This window comes from Glycine soja, chromosome 16 (genome assembly GCF_004193775.1).
Source record: "Glycine soja cultivar W05 chromosome 16, ASM419377v2, whole genome shotgun sequence".
NCBI lineage: Eukaryota > Viridiplantae > Streptophyta > Magnoliopsida > Fabales > Fabaceae > Glycine > Glycine soja.
The window spans coordinates 6125848-6138904 of NC_041017.1; the positions used below are offsets into that span (position 1 = coordinate 6125848).

The 13057-nt window shown below is 29.4% G+C and overlaps 1 protein-coding gene across 2 annotated transcripts; it reads left to right on the forward strand.

Annotated features, from left to right (window-relative positions):
• The first annotated feature begins 4442 nt into the window (after positions 1 to 4442).
• On the forward strand, positions 4443 to 8681 carry LOC114389034 (plant UBX domain-containing protein 1-like). 2 transcript variants are annotated; one of them, XM_028349617.1, is made up of 7 exons: positions 4443 to 4695; positions 5428 to 5524; positions 5650 to 5724; positions 6577 to 6644; positions 6849 to 6978; positions 7175 to 7279; positions 8144 to 8681. In XM_028349617.1, the coding sequence occupies exons 1-7, from the start codon at positions 4606 to 4608 to the stop codon at positions 8353 to 8355; spliced, it is 777 nt and encodes a 258-aa protein (XP_028205418.1). In that variant the 5' UTR covers positions 4443 to 4605; the 3' UTR covers positions 8356 to 8681. The 2 variants fall into 2 exon arrangements, with proteins under 2 accessions (XP_028205418.1, XP_028205419.1); XM_028349618.1 differs by having other exon boundaries at positions 5653 to 5724.
• Positions 8682 to 13057: the final 4376 nt, after the last annotated feature.

Genomic DNA, 13057 nt, shown 5'->3' on the forward strand with positions numbered 1-13057 from the left:
TAATCTCTAACTAATTGTTAATCATGCAAGAAATTAAACTCTCACCAAACTTTCAAAAGTTTTTTAATTGTAATTTTTACCAATCAATTTTTATTATATGTTAAAATTTTGGAAAAAAACTTTGATGGTAAAATCTGCAAAATAATAAAAATCGAGTACTAAAATTTGTAGGAAAAAAAAAACTTGTGGTAAAATTCATAGAATGATAAAAAGTTAGATAATAAAATTTACCATTAAACCTTTATTTTATAAATCATAATACATAGGAAAGAAAATGGATTAGGTTGGGTTGGGCTCTACTTGAGTCTGGTCTGTCTTGTTTCATATCTTTACTGTTTAAGCCTGATCTGGACATGATATTTGTTACAAACCTATTTTTAAGCCTAAGTCTGATCTTTATAAAAGTTTATTGGACCGTCAATCCATTTAAAGACATGTTTCATATTAAAAAGTGTAAAAAATATTATTTTTTTAAACAAAACCAAAGATTTTTATTAAAAAATAATAAGATAATTTTAAACCACAAGATATAGACAAAATTTGCATATAAATATTACATGTGACATGCTATCAAAGTCTTTTAAGTCTCACCAAAAGCAAAAAATCTATATTTTTACTATCCATTTATACTACATTATTTAAAATAATTTAAATCATGAAACTACTAAAATAACTTTGCAATTTAAATAAAATAATTATAATATTATATATCATATTAATAGTAATATTTTTACTATAATATATTATTGTTAAACAGACCAGTTCGTCAGGTTTAATAGATTTTTCTTAAGATATGTAGCTTGACTTATTTAACTAAATAGACTTTTTAAAAGGTTTCAACTTAACATATATGCTAAATGAGTTTAATCATACCAAGTCTTAAACAGGTCAAGTCATAGGCCCCTAGGAAGAGTCTCGCCTACTTTTACCCCTAATGAAATACTTTGAATTTCCATTCTAAATTTGAATGAAATTTTATAATGATACTAAAAAAGTATGCTTCATTTTGCTGAAGTTATATCCTAATTTTTGCAATGAAATTTCAAGGCTTAATTAATTTGTAGTCCCTAAAATATGGGGTCTATTTTTTAGTCCTTTAATAAATATTTACTTCTTTTTAGTCCCTCAAATTAAAAAAAAAAACTCTTTTTAATACCTCCTTCAGAATTTAAAGGACTAAAATATACAAATTTTATCTGAAAGATTAAAAAAGAGTTAATTTAAGGTGTACTAAAAACATAATTAAGTCAAACTTTTAAGATGCATTTTCTTAACCAACATCTAAAAGTGTTACCAAACTTCTAATAACCTACAATGTTACACTGCCCTTAAAGTGGCGTAACCCAATTTACTATCTTGTTAGACTTTCCACAAACTTATTGACATTCTAAATTGGCACTAACTAACCAACAGGGTTTGTATAGTTGTCTTGTCCTGTCCTTAAAGTAGCGTGCCATTCAAGTTCAATCATTAATCCAACACTTAAAGTGTATTTGATTTAGAGGATAAACATAAAAAGAAATCTTTGAATTAAAATAAAGTGTAAAAGATATAAGTTCCACAAAAAAGTATACAATTTCTCTCTTAATATTATTTATTTCCTCTCTACCAAACACGCCATTAGGGGAATTATTTCCCCTGAATGCACATGGCCGATGAAAATAGTAGTTCTTAAAATGGCTCGCAAAGAAACTTGGTCTCAATTGACACAAAAAGCTTGGTCTGCAATTCTACATCGACAATGTTTTTTTGTTCTAAAGCTAGCCCATGAAAATGGTCACTATATTGATCATCATTTCTCTGGTTACTACGAAAAGGAACTTGGTATAAGGCATTGCAGAAGTCATATACGAGGGAGCGTATCAACAACAAACATGGCTACTCGTCAAAAATCTACAATAAACCTATCAAGTAATATCCATCGGAATCAACAATTTCTAGGCATGTCCACCAGGAATAATCCAGGGACTGAACAAGAATTTGCATTCATGCATGGTTTCATGTCCTCTTGATCTCTGAAAATGTTTCTGTTTCAGAGAAATAAGTGCTTGGAGTTCCACTACCAAGTTGGTGTGCATGAGCCTGTGGATTTGTCAGCTCAATACCAAGTTGGTGTGCATGAGCATCTATGCATATATGGATCATTTTTAAACTCAAACTCACAAAGAACATATTTTTAAATACCAAATCAACCATTAAACCGTCCAAGAAGTAGCATACCAAGGAAATAAAGGAGTTTTAGGGATACACTTGCGTTACCCTTAAAGCAATGTAGAAAGAAGAAAAAGAAGAACTTGAGAAGGTTTGAATCTTTTAATGCCAAAAAGACTTACTTCTTAAGCAAATCGCCACCAACACTTCTTGGATCAAAGAGAGTTAAGGAAGAAAATGAGAAAAAATTATGAGAAAGTGGACACGAGTAGGCACATAAGATGAGAAGAAAGAAAAAGTGAAAGAACTTACCAACTATTTGAGACAATGGTGAAGAGAATAGAGAAAGTCTTGGTCTTGCAAGTGAGTAGCACTTAGGAGCTTGAGGAATGTGGTATCAAAGTGAAGAGAGGAAAATAATGAGGGAGAGAATAGGCATTGCAATTGCACGATTTTGGGAGGGAGAGTTTAAGAAAATGTGAAAATGAAAAATGAGCGAAGTGAGCACAAAGTTATGTCTTTTAGGGCTTTAGGTCTTAAAAAAAAATGGGGATCTTCCCTCCAAGGAGAGTAATCCACCACTAAGCCTGAAGGCCAATGAAAAAAGAGTATTCAAATTAATTTATAAAATGCACAAAAAATGCTACTTTTAATTTTGGTCAAGTTTTCAAATTTATTGAGATTAATATATATCTAAAGAGAATTAGCATGTTTATGACATGGAATGACTAATTAGTTATTAAACATGTGTAGAGCTTGGTCCCGAATTTTTTTTTTTTTGTAAAACACAAATTCAGCATAAAGATAAAATAATAATATTTTAATATCTATATAAATGTTCACATTTAATGTTGAATCCTATCTCCAACAAGATTATATCTAAAGGAGGAAAACTGAGAAAAAAAAATATGAAATAATCAACTGTCAACTCACAATAAAAATAGTAGAAGGTTATACTTTTTGTTTCACAACTCCAACTAAGTTCACTTATCCAATCACTAAAATTTGCATAAAATTTCACAAAGATATCATTTGATTAAAATATTATGATTTGAAATTATATTTTCATTTGAAATTGTAATCAATCAAGTTAAAAAGAGATTTTACATTTTAAGAAAAATTTTGCCACACATAATAATCATATGAGTATACTTTTGATGAGTTTATTTCATGTGAAGGATACTTATGTCCTCACACCAAAAAATAAAACTAGAAAATCTCTATTTAAAACTAGTACTCTGTAAGCATATTTAAGGTGATTTTTAATTATAAGTTTTTAAATTTTTAAAAAATATAATAAGTTTTGCAGTTTCAATTTTTTCCCCCAATTTTAAAAACTTGTTAATCTTATAATTCTTTTCCACTTACATCTGAAATGATACTTGATTGATAAAAAGGTTTTGATCAAGAGCTAAGGATGGAGATAGTGCAATTGTATTACTAGTGGGAGTATGGCAGCCAACGAGGGAAAGTGTAAAGGCATTATTGGTGGGAGAAACTAGAGTTGGAAAAATGCACCACTCGCTCCGATGAAGGTCACAAGTTATAGCAAGTTGGACAAAAAAGTCTGATTCAATTCGTGTTTATAAAATGTACCTAGTATTCATGAAAACATATATTTATGGACTTTTACTTATTTCATGATTGGATGAGACTAAAAAGATGATTTTTTTTTAAATTTAAAGTTTAAGTTCTATATTTTCTGTAATTAGAAAAGTTTATAGTTCTCGTGTATATTTGAATGAATGAAGCGTTAAACGTTCCTGATGCACATGTCAATTCTAACTCAAGTAATAGTTGTTTCTATGTTATTGACACAATTTGGATGTGAATTTACTTGTAGGTGTGGATTCAAGATTCTAAATCAAACACACACTCATTAGGTTAGGTCCAACATTTTGTCACCTCCATAAAAATTAAACATGTGACAAAAAAAACTAAATAATAAGTGAAAAAAATTGGTTAAAAGTTAAAAAAAATGGTGAAAGAAAGTATGAAAAAAAAAACAAGACAATTTTTAGAAAGTTATAACTAAAATAAGAGTTTTTATTTTATTTTTAAAAGTTAATTAAAATAATTTTAGCCCTATTCATTGAAATAAATTTTGCTTTCAAATTCAAATTAAAAAAACAAAATAAAATAAAACTTACCATCACCACAAAACGGGATATAATTTTTATCATATTTTTTTTATTCCTGATCTAAAAATATAATTTGATTGAATATCATTGAAATTTAGGATCTGACTTATATAAATCTAATTTAATCTTCTAATACCCTTTCCCTGCGGACAAAGAAAATCAAAATTATGAATCTGTAAAAAAAATTAAAAGGGGCGTGGGTGTGTGTGTGCGTGTGTGAGAGAGAGAGAGAAAGAGAGAGTGAAACAGCGCAAAGAAGATACAAAATTGAGACGAGGCTGAACAAAAATAAGAGTGTTTAGTTTCCCTTCTGATGGTCGTGAGTGGTTCCTCCCCACTAACTTCGAAGAGGAGAAGGGTCACCAACTTTTGTTCCACCGACATGGACGCTGAAACTGCTAAGGTTTCTCTCTTCTGTCACTACACTAATTCTTATTCTTTTTTTCCTTGTTTAAATTTTTTGTTTTTGTGCGATTTCTGGGTCTTTTGAATTATCCCAATCTCTTTGATAATCTTTTTCATCTTCGTTTCCGATCTGGGTTTGGTTTGTATTTGCATTTTCTCTTGATTATTTGAAGATTCCTTTTGTGGGTTTCTTGCAAGTTTTCTTTTTTATTATTGGGTTTTTTACTTCCTTGGAAAGCAAAGAATTTGTGTTATTAGCATTGTGTTATGTTTTCCCAGTGTTTTTGAGTTTACATTGATATGCACTATAGGGTTTTAAATGTATTTGGCGACCCAGTTGCGAGCTGAGTTGTGTGTTGCAGAAATTTATTACGATTCAAGGCGCTGGAAGAATTGCATATATCAAATTGTGATTTTTACAATTTTAATAACAGTCTGAAACCTACAAATGGGGCTTGTTGAGCCTTTCATTTGAGATGCAAACCCTCTTGGATATTTGGACTTGTTAAATCAAAATAATGACGAGGAAGTCCTGTCCCTGTCCTCTGAAATGATTGTTATCTTTGATATTCCATGAGACATTGTGGATTTTTCTCTAATACATATGTATTTTTAATTTGTTTATTTGTACTGCTACCAACTTTTCCTAGTTCAGGTTTACTGCTTCTGCACTTCAATGAACTATTTATTTCAATGATCTTTCGCTTACCATTATATTTTGTTGAACCAGGCCAAGCTTGCTGCTGTGAAAGAAAGATTTGGACGAGAGATCCATGTTTTTGAAACATCAGTTCTTTCTTCATCTTCAAAGGCTGCGTTATCCAATGGTAATAGCACCTTATCTTAGACAATTCCAAGGCCCTTGAAAAAGTTTACTTGTAAAATTTCAATTATTGATGTTGATTTTTTCTCAAATATTCCGATTAAACTTATATTTCTTGTTGGTGCGTAGAAGGAGAGGAGACGGATGACTTCTATGAGTTTACTGCTGAAGATTATTACAGACTTTTGGCTACTAAAAGAGAAGGTAATGATGATTCTAATCATTCCTTGAGCGAAGAAGTAAAACTTTATTAGGCACATTGTCGCCTATTTTCAGGCCCGGTTTCATCTGAGGAATATGCAAACTTTTCTAATTTGAACAATTACCTAAATAAGATTACATGTCATATAAACTTATGCATCTGCATTGATGTACACTTTCTCCATTTTACTTTTGATTTTTTTCCCATTAAATGGAACAGCGCATAACAAGAGGGGATAAGCTTGTATGGGGAAGTGTAGGAATGGGACAAAGGTACCATTCCATTATCCTTGTGTGTTCCCCCCATTCCACCCCAATTTATGGGGAAGCGATATTCTGAGGGGAAATGATGGAGAATGGCTTCCCTTCTGTTCTGTTTCCCTCCTATTTATTTTAAACTCTCAAACATGGGAATTTTATCCTCTTCTCCTCATTTCCTTATCATTCCACTCATTACCTGTCACGAAAATATAATGTTATTTTTCTTTTTTTCTTTTAAAAAAAACTGATAATCTAATGAGGTTGAGCAAATGAAAGTTAAAAAATGAGGACAAAAATGATTATTTAGTCAATGGTCAATTAGGCATTTGTTTGCAGCGTTAGCAAGTTAGAAGTGTCATATCATATTGTATGCTGTCTATACTGTCCTCTACTAAATATATTTTCTTCTCCCACTTATTGGCTATTTAATGCAGTTGTATATATGTGTTTTTTGTTTGTTATTTATAGATGATGGGTGACAATACTTACTGAAAGGGTGATGCTTAACAGAATTAGTTTTTTTACATGTTAGGAATGCTTAGACAAAATTATCACTCCATGACATTGAAATTTTAATGTATTCAATTTACTCAGATAAATTCTTGAAGACTCGAAAACTACGAGAAGCAGAAGAGGCAGCTCGTAGGTCAAGAATAACCAAAGTAATGCCTAGCTCCTTCTCTTTGTTATTGTTGTTATTATTATTAATAATAATTAAATATTGTAATGTTATCATGGAAACACAGCAACACACTTTATTCACTAGGGATTAGAATTTTAGAATCAATCTATTTATGAAAATCAGAAAACAAATCAACCTAAATATGGACAGTATTTCACTAATTATGTACTATGTTTGCTTGCAGGCTGTAATCAGAATTCGCTTCCCTGATAATCACACTTTGGAGGCTACATTCCACCCATCCGAAACAATCCAGAGTTTAATTGATCTCCTCACTAAAGTTATTGCACAACCAGAGCAACCATTCTATATATGTAAGCATTATGGTGTTTAGAATTTGTACTGGCTGTTGTAGCATAATTCAAATTCCCTTAACTCATCCATTAGCATAATTCAAAGGTCCATGATGAATCTCAACATCTCTTGAGAAGGATTATAAATTGCTAACCAATAGAGAGTTGCTTTGGGTATGATTTGAAGAATAAATCATATGTACTTTTAATAATGCAGACACTACTCCGCCTAAGAAGGTGATCAATGATATGTCTCTGGATTTTTACACTGCTGGCTTTTGTCCTGGTGCCATTGTGTACTTCTCATACAATGTCCCAAAAGGTAAGTTCTGTCACAAGAATCATTTTTGCAGAATTGTCTTGCTTTAATTTCTGTTGAATGCTCTGTTATCTAGTATTGAGTAAAGACCTAAATCCTCCAAAGATTAGTGCCAGAATTTTTGGTTTCCAAATTAGTCCTTTAACAATCTAAAATGTCTTCGTATTTGTTCCATTGGAGACTGAAGTAGCAATGAAAAAGGACATACTTGGCAATTGTTTTATATCTTCACATGACTAAGTTGATGACAAAAATATTTGGAGAATTAAATGTTGCGAGTTTAGACATACTAATCTTTGGAGGACCAGTTTAGTGGGTTGTTTAGTATTTTTTTTTATCATGTGTTATTATATCAGCACACTACATGATCATGAGTATGACTTGTTCCCACTTCGTGAGTCTGTAGGATAGTTGTTTTTCAAAATACCCCCCCCCCCCAAATTTTCATGTTATGTGATGCAGTCAAATTGAACTGCTTGATATTTATATAGATTCCACGATTTCTCCATGAGACCTTTTTTGAGTGTTTGTATGGTCAGTTTTGAAGCTCATTCAATGTTCAAATCCTTAAGTTTGTGTTGTACTCTTGTTTATTTTTTATTTTGTAACCAATCTGTAGAATTTTATATTTTATTTATTCTCTTTTGGCACTTTTGTGTATCCCATCAAATCTATTATTAACATGCTACTACTTCATCAAGTAAATGCAGTTATGTGTATATCATTGATCAATATGTAAATGACAGTAGCTTCACTTATTTTTCACATAACACTGATAAAGAGGTTGTGATAAAGTGTCTTTCACCTTGTTTGGGATTTAGTGATGACCAGCTCTCATTTTCCTGTCTTATTTAATGTGTTGTTTAGGTGATAGCACTGTGGGTGACCATACTAGTCCTTATCTCCAAGAAGATATCTTGTCTTTAAAGGATTTGCACATTGCAATTGATCAAGGCCAGCAATCTGAGCCTGTAGTACAGCCAGACCCTGAACCTACCGTAGCAGCACACCCCCCTCCTGTTGAAGAACGCAAACCCACCGAGAAAAAGGTTGTTAAACCAAAGTGGCTAAAAATGTGATTTCACTTTCTTATAGGCCCAGTGATCATATTGTTGCAGAAAAGGAGCTTCACTTGGGCTCTATCTAGATACATACATATAAATGACTTATTGAGGTCACTATTCTTGTGGATTAAGACATTAAATCTTAGTTCAATGTATCATGAAGGGTCCACAAGAACACAACATAGTTACTTTTCTCTTCAGCCTTTCTTCCTTTTCTACCTTCTGCTTTTCCTGAATTTGTAGATAATGTGTGCAAATGTTGGATAAAATTCTTTTGGTGAATGCAACTGTCTCGGCACAGGTGTATGTGTTGTTTCAATAGAATTTTTCTTTGCTGCTGATATGGAGAATGCAAGCTTCTGGGTAGTGTTTTTTGCTAATTAATATTTACACCATGGTAGAGAGTGGATCAGAGAGAAACAACTAGAGAAAACATAAAGTTGTTTATTGTGTGAATGAAAATTTTACTCTGAAAGCACTGGTATTCCAGAGACCTGTACTCTCCTATTTTTCTCTAATTTTCTGATTACCCCCATTCCCTGTACAATTTCCCTTTTTTACTCCCTTTGCCCCCAACTAACTAACCAACCAATGTTAGTTATTGGTTACAATATCAGGCCTAGGCCCAGACCCAAGTCCAATTCCCCTAAGGCTCATTTTCTCATATTTTCTTATTCCTTCATACATATACCATAATAGGAAGGAAGCTGTCTTTGAGGCAATTTTATGTTTTAATTCGATAATTTTTAAAATAAAATGAACAAAATAATGGATTAAGATAAATTTCATATTCTAATCTATATAGTTTATAAATAATACATAGTTTTCTTAATTTAATCACTGAACCCTAAAAAAATACTAAACGAGAATTTTGTAATATGTAGTGATTCTATTCAGAAATATTGTCTCGTGGACTGGTAGATGATACTTGTGGCCCAAGTCAAAATAATATAATTTTCTTGATTTAAATATATCTTATTAGCAAATTTTAAATGTCAGATGCAACATTTTTCTTTAGTTTTTTTTTTAACAATTTTGCTAGTCACATGTAGGTCCACGTGAGTGGTGCTTATCCACGCAACATTTTTTTTAATGTACAACACTTAAATTTAGAGTAATGGGTTTTAGGCCCCTTAAAATTTAGTCAAAATTGATTTTTGTTTCTATATAACTTTTTTAAAAAATTAGGCCTTATATTGCTAAAATATGGTAGATTTCATCCTTGACTCTGTTTATAGGACCTAACAAAAAATAAAATCTACCACATTCAAAAAATATAAAAACCAAGATCATCACTTTTAAAATAACTAAAAACAATTTTAAATCAATTTTTTACTGCAATTTTAATCAAAACTTGAAGCGCCTAAAGCATATTTTTCTCATAAATTTATTATATCCTTATTCATATTTTTATAAACATATCTTCTTTTATAAGCAATTATAAACATATCTTTATTCATTCGTTTATTAGTTTGGTGGCTGTGTCCTGTGCCACATATTTCCTTAAATATTCCTGTAGGTGATTGTAATTTATTCGAGCACACACCCTATGCATAGTAGATGAAAGGGAAATTTCCCCCCTCTCTCAAAGTTGGACAGACGATTTGTGTTTGTTCACTAATACTGTCTTAATATAATTATCAGACAATAACAATTTTATAAAATTAATCTTTTATTATTAATTTACTTTTTATTTTTATGTTATATTATTAATATTATGAGAAATATAAGTAAAAAAATAATAATTATGTTACATTAATAAACTAAAATAATGATTATTTTAAGATAATTTTTTTTTCTTATACGATAATTATTATGAGACAGAGGATAAAACTATTATATGAATTTGGTTCCTCTAATTTTAAATTTGAGTACTTTTAGCTTTGACTATTTTTAAAAACTTATTATTATTTAATATTCTACCAGTATTATTGATTATTTTAAATGTTTAATATATATTTTTGGATATATATATATATATATATATATAATTTTTTTTATTAATGTATATTTCAACAAAATAATAAAATAATATGTGCTTGGATAACCTCTAAAATCATGATAAACCATGATGAGATGGGTTAATATTGATTTTGATCAAATTTTACATGTTTGAATTGTTTTCAAAATTATAATAAAATTAATTATGATGTAAAAAATCATGTTAGAATTAAAGAAAATAGGTGTAATTTTTGCTTTTATCAAAATCAATTATGTAAAATTAATTTAGTTCAAAATCAATTTTGTTACTATCAATCTAAATACACACTTAACCAGCTTAGTTCACCTGTGTTGATACTTTAAAGACAAACAAACACACACACATATATATATATATATATATATATATATATATATATATATATGCGCGCACATTTCAATTATTCTTCATTCCCTATCGAGAATCAAGACAAAAAATATCGGTACCATTTTCTTCCACTGCCAATTAATCATTTTTTTCCTAATAATCTAATAATTCATATACTCTGATACAAGTTTCCCTTGAATGTAGGAAGGAAAAAGAAACAAATTTTCCAATGAGAGCTACTCTTTAATTTGTGCAGCTGTATATATATACTGTGCTAAAGGTTCATGATGCTGTTATTTTTAACATGAAACACTTAATTTTTCTAGCATTTGTTTTACAAGTACTTTGAATGAACTTAATAGGAAGGAAACAGAAATAGAATAATAGAGGAGGTTTATTAATATTTTCTAACCTCTCTGATTCTTTTTTGCATATGCTGGGTTGTGCTAGCTCCTAAGCCATTCTATAGACTATTGTTGATTCATTTGGGAACAGAAATAGGGAATATTTACCTTCTTTTAAAATAGAAATTTATTTCCATCCTTTTATGAAGTACTTTAAGTCTTGAGGATGGAAAGTATAACTAAGAATCAACGAAATCTTACATTTTCTATTAACCCAATTTGATTTATTATTGTTGTAAAAAATTTCTTTAATAAATTCTAATTTTTGCCCCAGTTTTACCTGCGGTATCTACTGATTAAGGGTTAGGTCATGGTGTGGTGTGGTCATGGTTGCTGTGGAATGCCATCTGCAACTTTTTCTTCTTTTTTGGAAATATCTCTAAAACTGCAAATTTTATTGGATAACTTAAAATGAGAAGAAATACATCTTTTGCCGTTGTTAAAATTTTAAGCCATCCATAGGCATTTGATAGTTTTCTGTTCAAGTTAAACAATACTGTTGTTGTCTCAAAAAATTAAAACGAGTTTATTTTGGAATTTGACTGAAATTATATAAATATTACTAACGTTCATTGGAAACAAAGCTAGAACGATTAATGAGTCTTTTATTTTTTTTTCTTTTCATTAACTCGTGGACCCCATCTACCTCTATAATTGCTTGCTATGGTGAAGCATAATAAGTCATAACCTGAAAATTGAATGGAGCCAACCGAGTGTGTAATTATCTGACAATTGTTTAATAGTCCTTGCACAATTCATTTTTTCAAATCTCAAATAAGTTTCTTCTTTACAATAAATACAAGTTTGTGCCCTTTGCATTTTTAGTACAGTATTTAATTATGTAGTTAAGCATTAAATTAATATATAGGAGTAATCATTGTCGATCGGAGAATATCTTTTCTCCATATAGTCAAACTTGGCATGCCGAAGAGATGTAGGATGTGGTATAAGATGATTGAATATATAATTTTTTTAATCATGCCATTATATAAAATATCTATTTATTTTGTTAATTATTAATTTTTGTTAAAAAATTTAGCTGGATATATTTAATGAGATTTTTCTAAAGACTCAAATTTAATATTTTACTTAAAACAAAACTGAGTCGAACACCACCACTCGAAGCAACAATTATTTGAAGTAAAATATTATAGATAAGTTTTTTCAATATCTATTCTATGAAATTATACTCTTTTATTAAAATAAGAATTAGTTAGAAATACTTTTTACAGATATTAGAAAAATATAATTATATATATTAAGGTTCATTCGACTCCTCAATTACCTTTCTGTTAGATTTCTCCCATCTAAAGAAATTTAAAGTGAAAATGTTTCTAACACAGTTATAATCACACTGCTACATACTATTTAAAAGTAGAATTCTTATATTAATATTGAAAATCCTAATTATTATAAAAATAAAATCCTAAATACTTTTTAAAATTTTAAATAAAATATTAAATATTCGTTTTTTACTTAATAATTTTTTATTTATGTTTAAAAGCATCCAAAAATCAATTTATTTTGTTTTTATTTTTTAAAACAATGCTATAATTTAAAACAAAATAAACCTTTATATCTGCTCTATGGAATTATATCTTTTTTTTTCGGTGCACACACAAAAAAAGTGTCCTTACCCTTATTAATTACTATTATTATTATTTTTAAAGACGTTTTTTTTATCATGCTAATTTTTCTCCCAATATAATTTATTTCATATCTAAAAATTAACTATGGTTCAAATCCAGAATCACTAGTTAAGAAATTCAAGTTGTTATCACTTGTATCAATTTTTGTTTGTGATTAAAAATGTTTTATAATCCATATAAGCAACGCATCTCTAAGTCTAAAACTACTTACATAACTTAACCAAGAAGTCTAACCCAATTGGTTAAATAAATTATGTGAAATTATCATAAACTTTTAGTACTTCTCTTTGATTCTTACCTATAAAAAAATGACTTTCTTTTACCAAAATAGATTATTTCGCAAAACTAATTATTTC

What these genes read in the sequence shown, in the direction of transcription:
- LOC114389034 (XM_028349617.1), top strand. Translation starts at nt 4,606, where the DNA reads ATGGTCGTGAGTGGTTCCTCCCCACTAACTTCGAAGAGGAGAAGGGTC. An exon ending in AAAGGCTGCGTTATCCAATG is followed by an intron (nt 5,525 to 5,649) that starts GTAATAGCACCT and finishes GTTGGTGCGTAG; the next exon opens with AAGGAGAGGAGACGGATGAC. An exon ending in AGAGCAACCATTCTATATAT is followed by an intron (nt 6,979 to 7,174) that starts GTAAGCATTATG and finishes TTAATAATGCAG; the next exon opens with ACACTACTCCGCCTAAGAAG.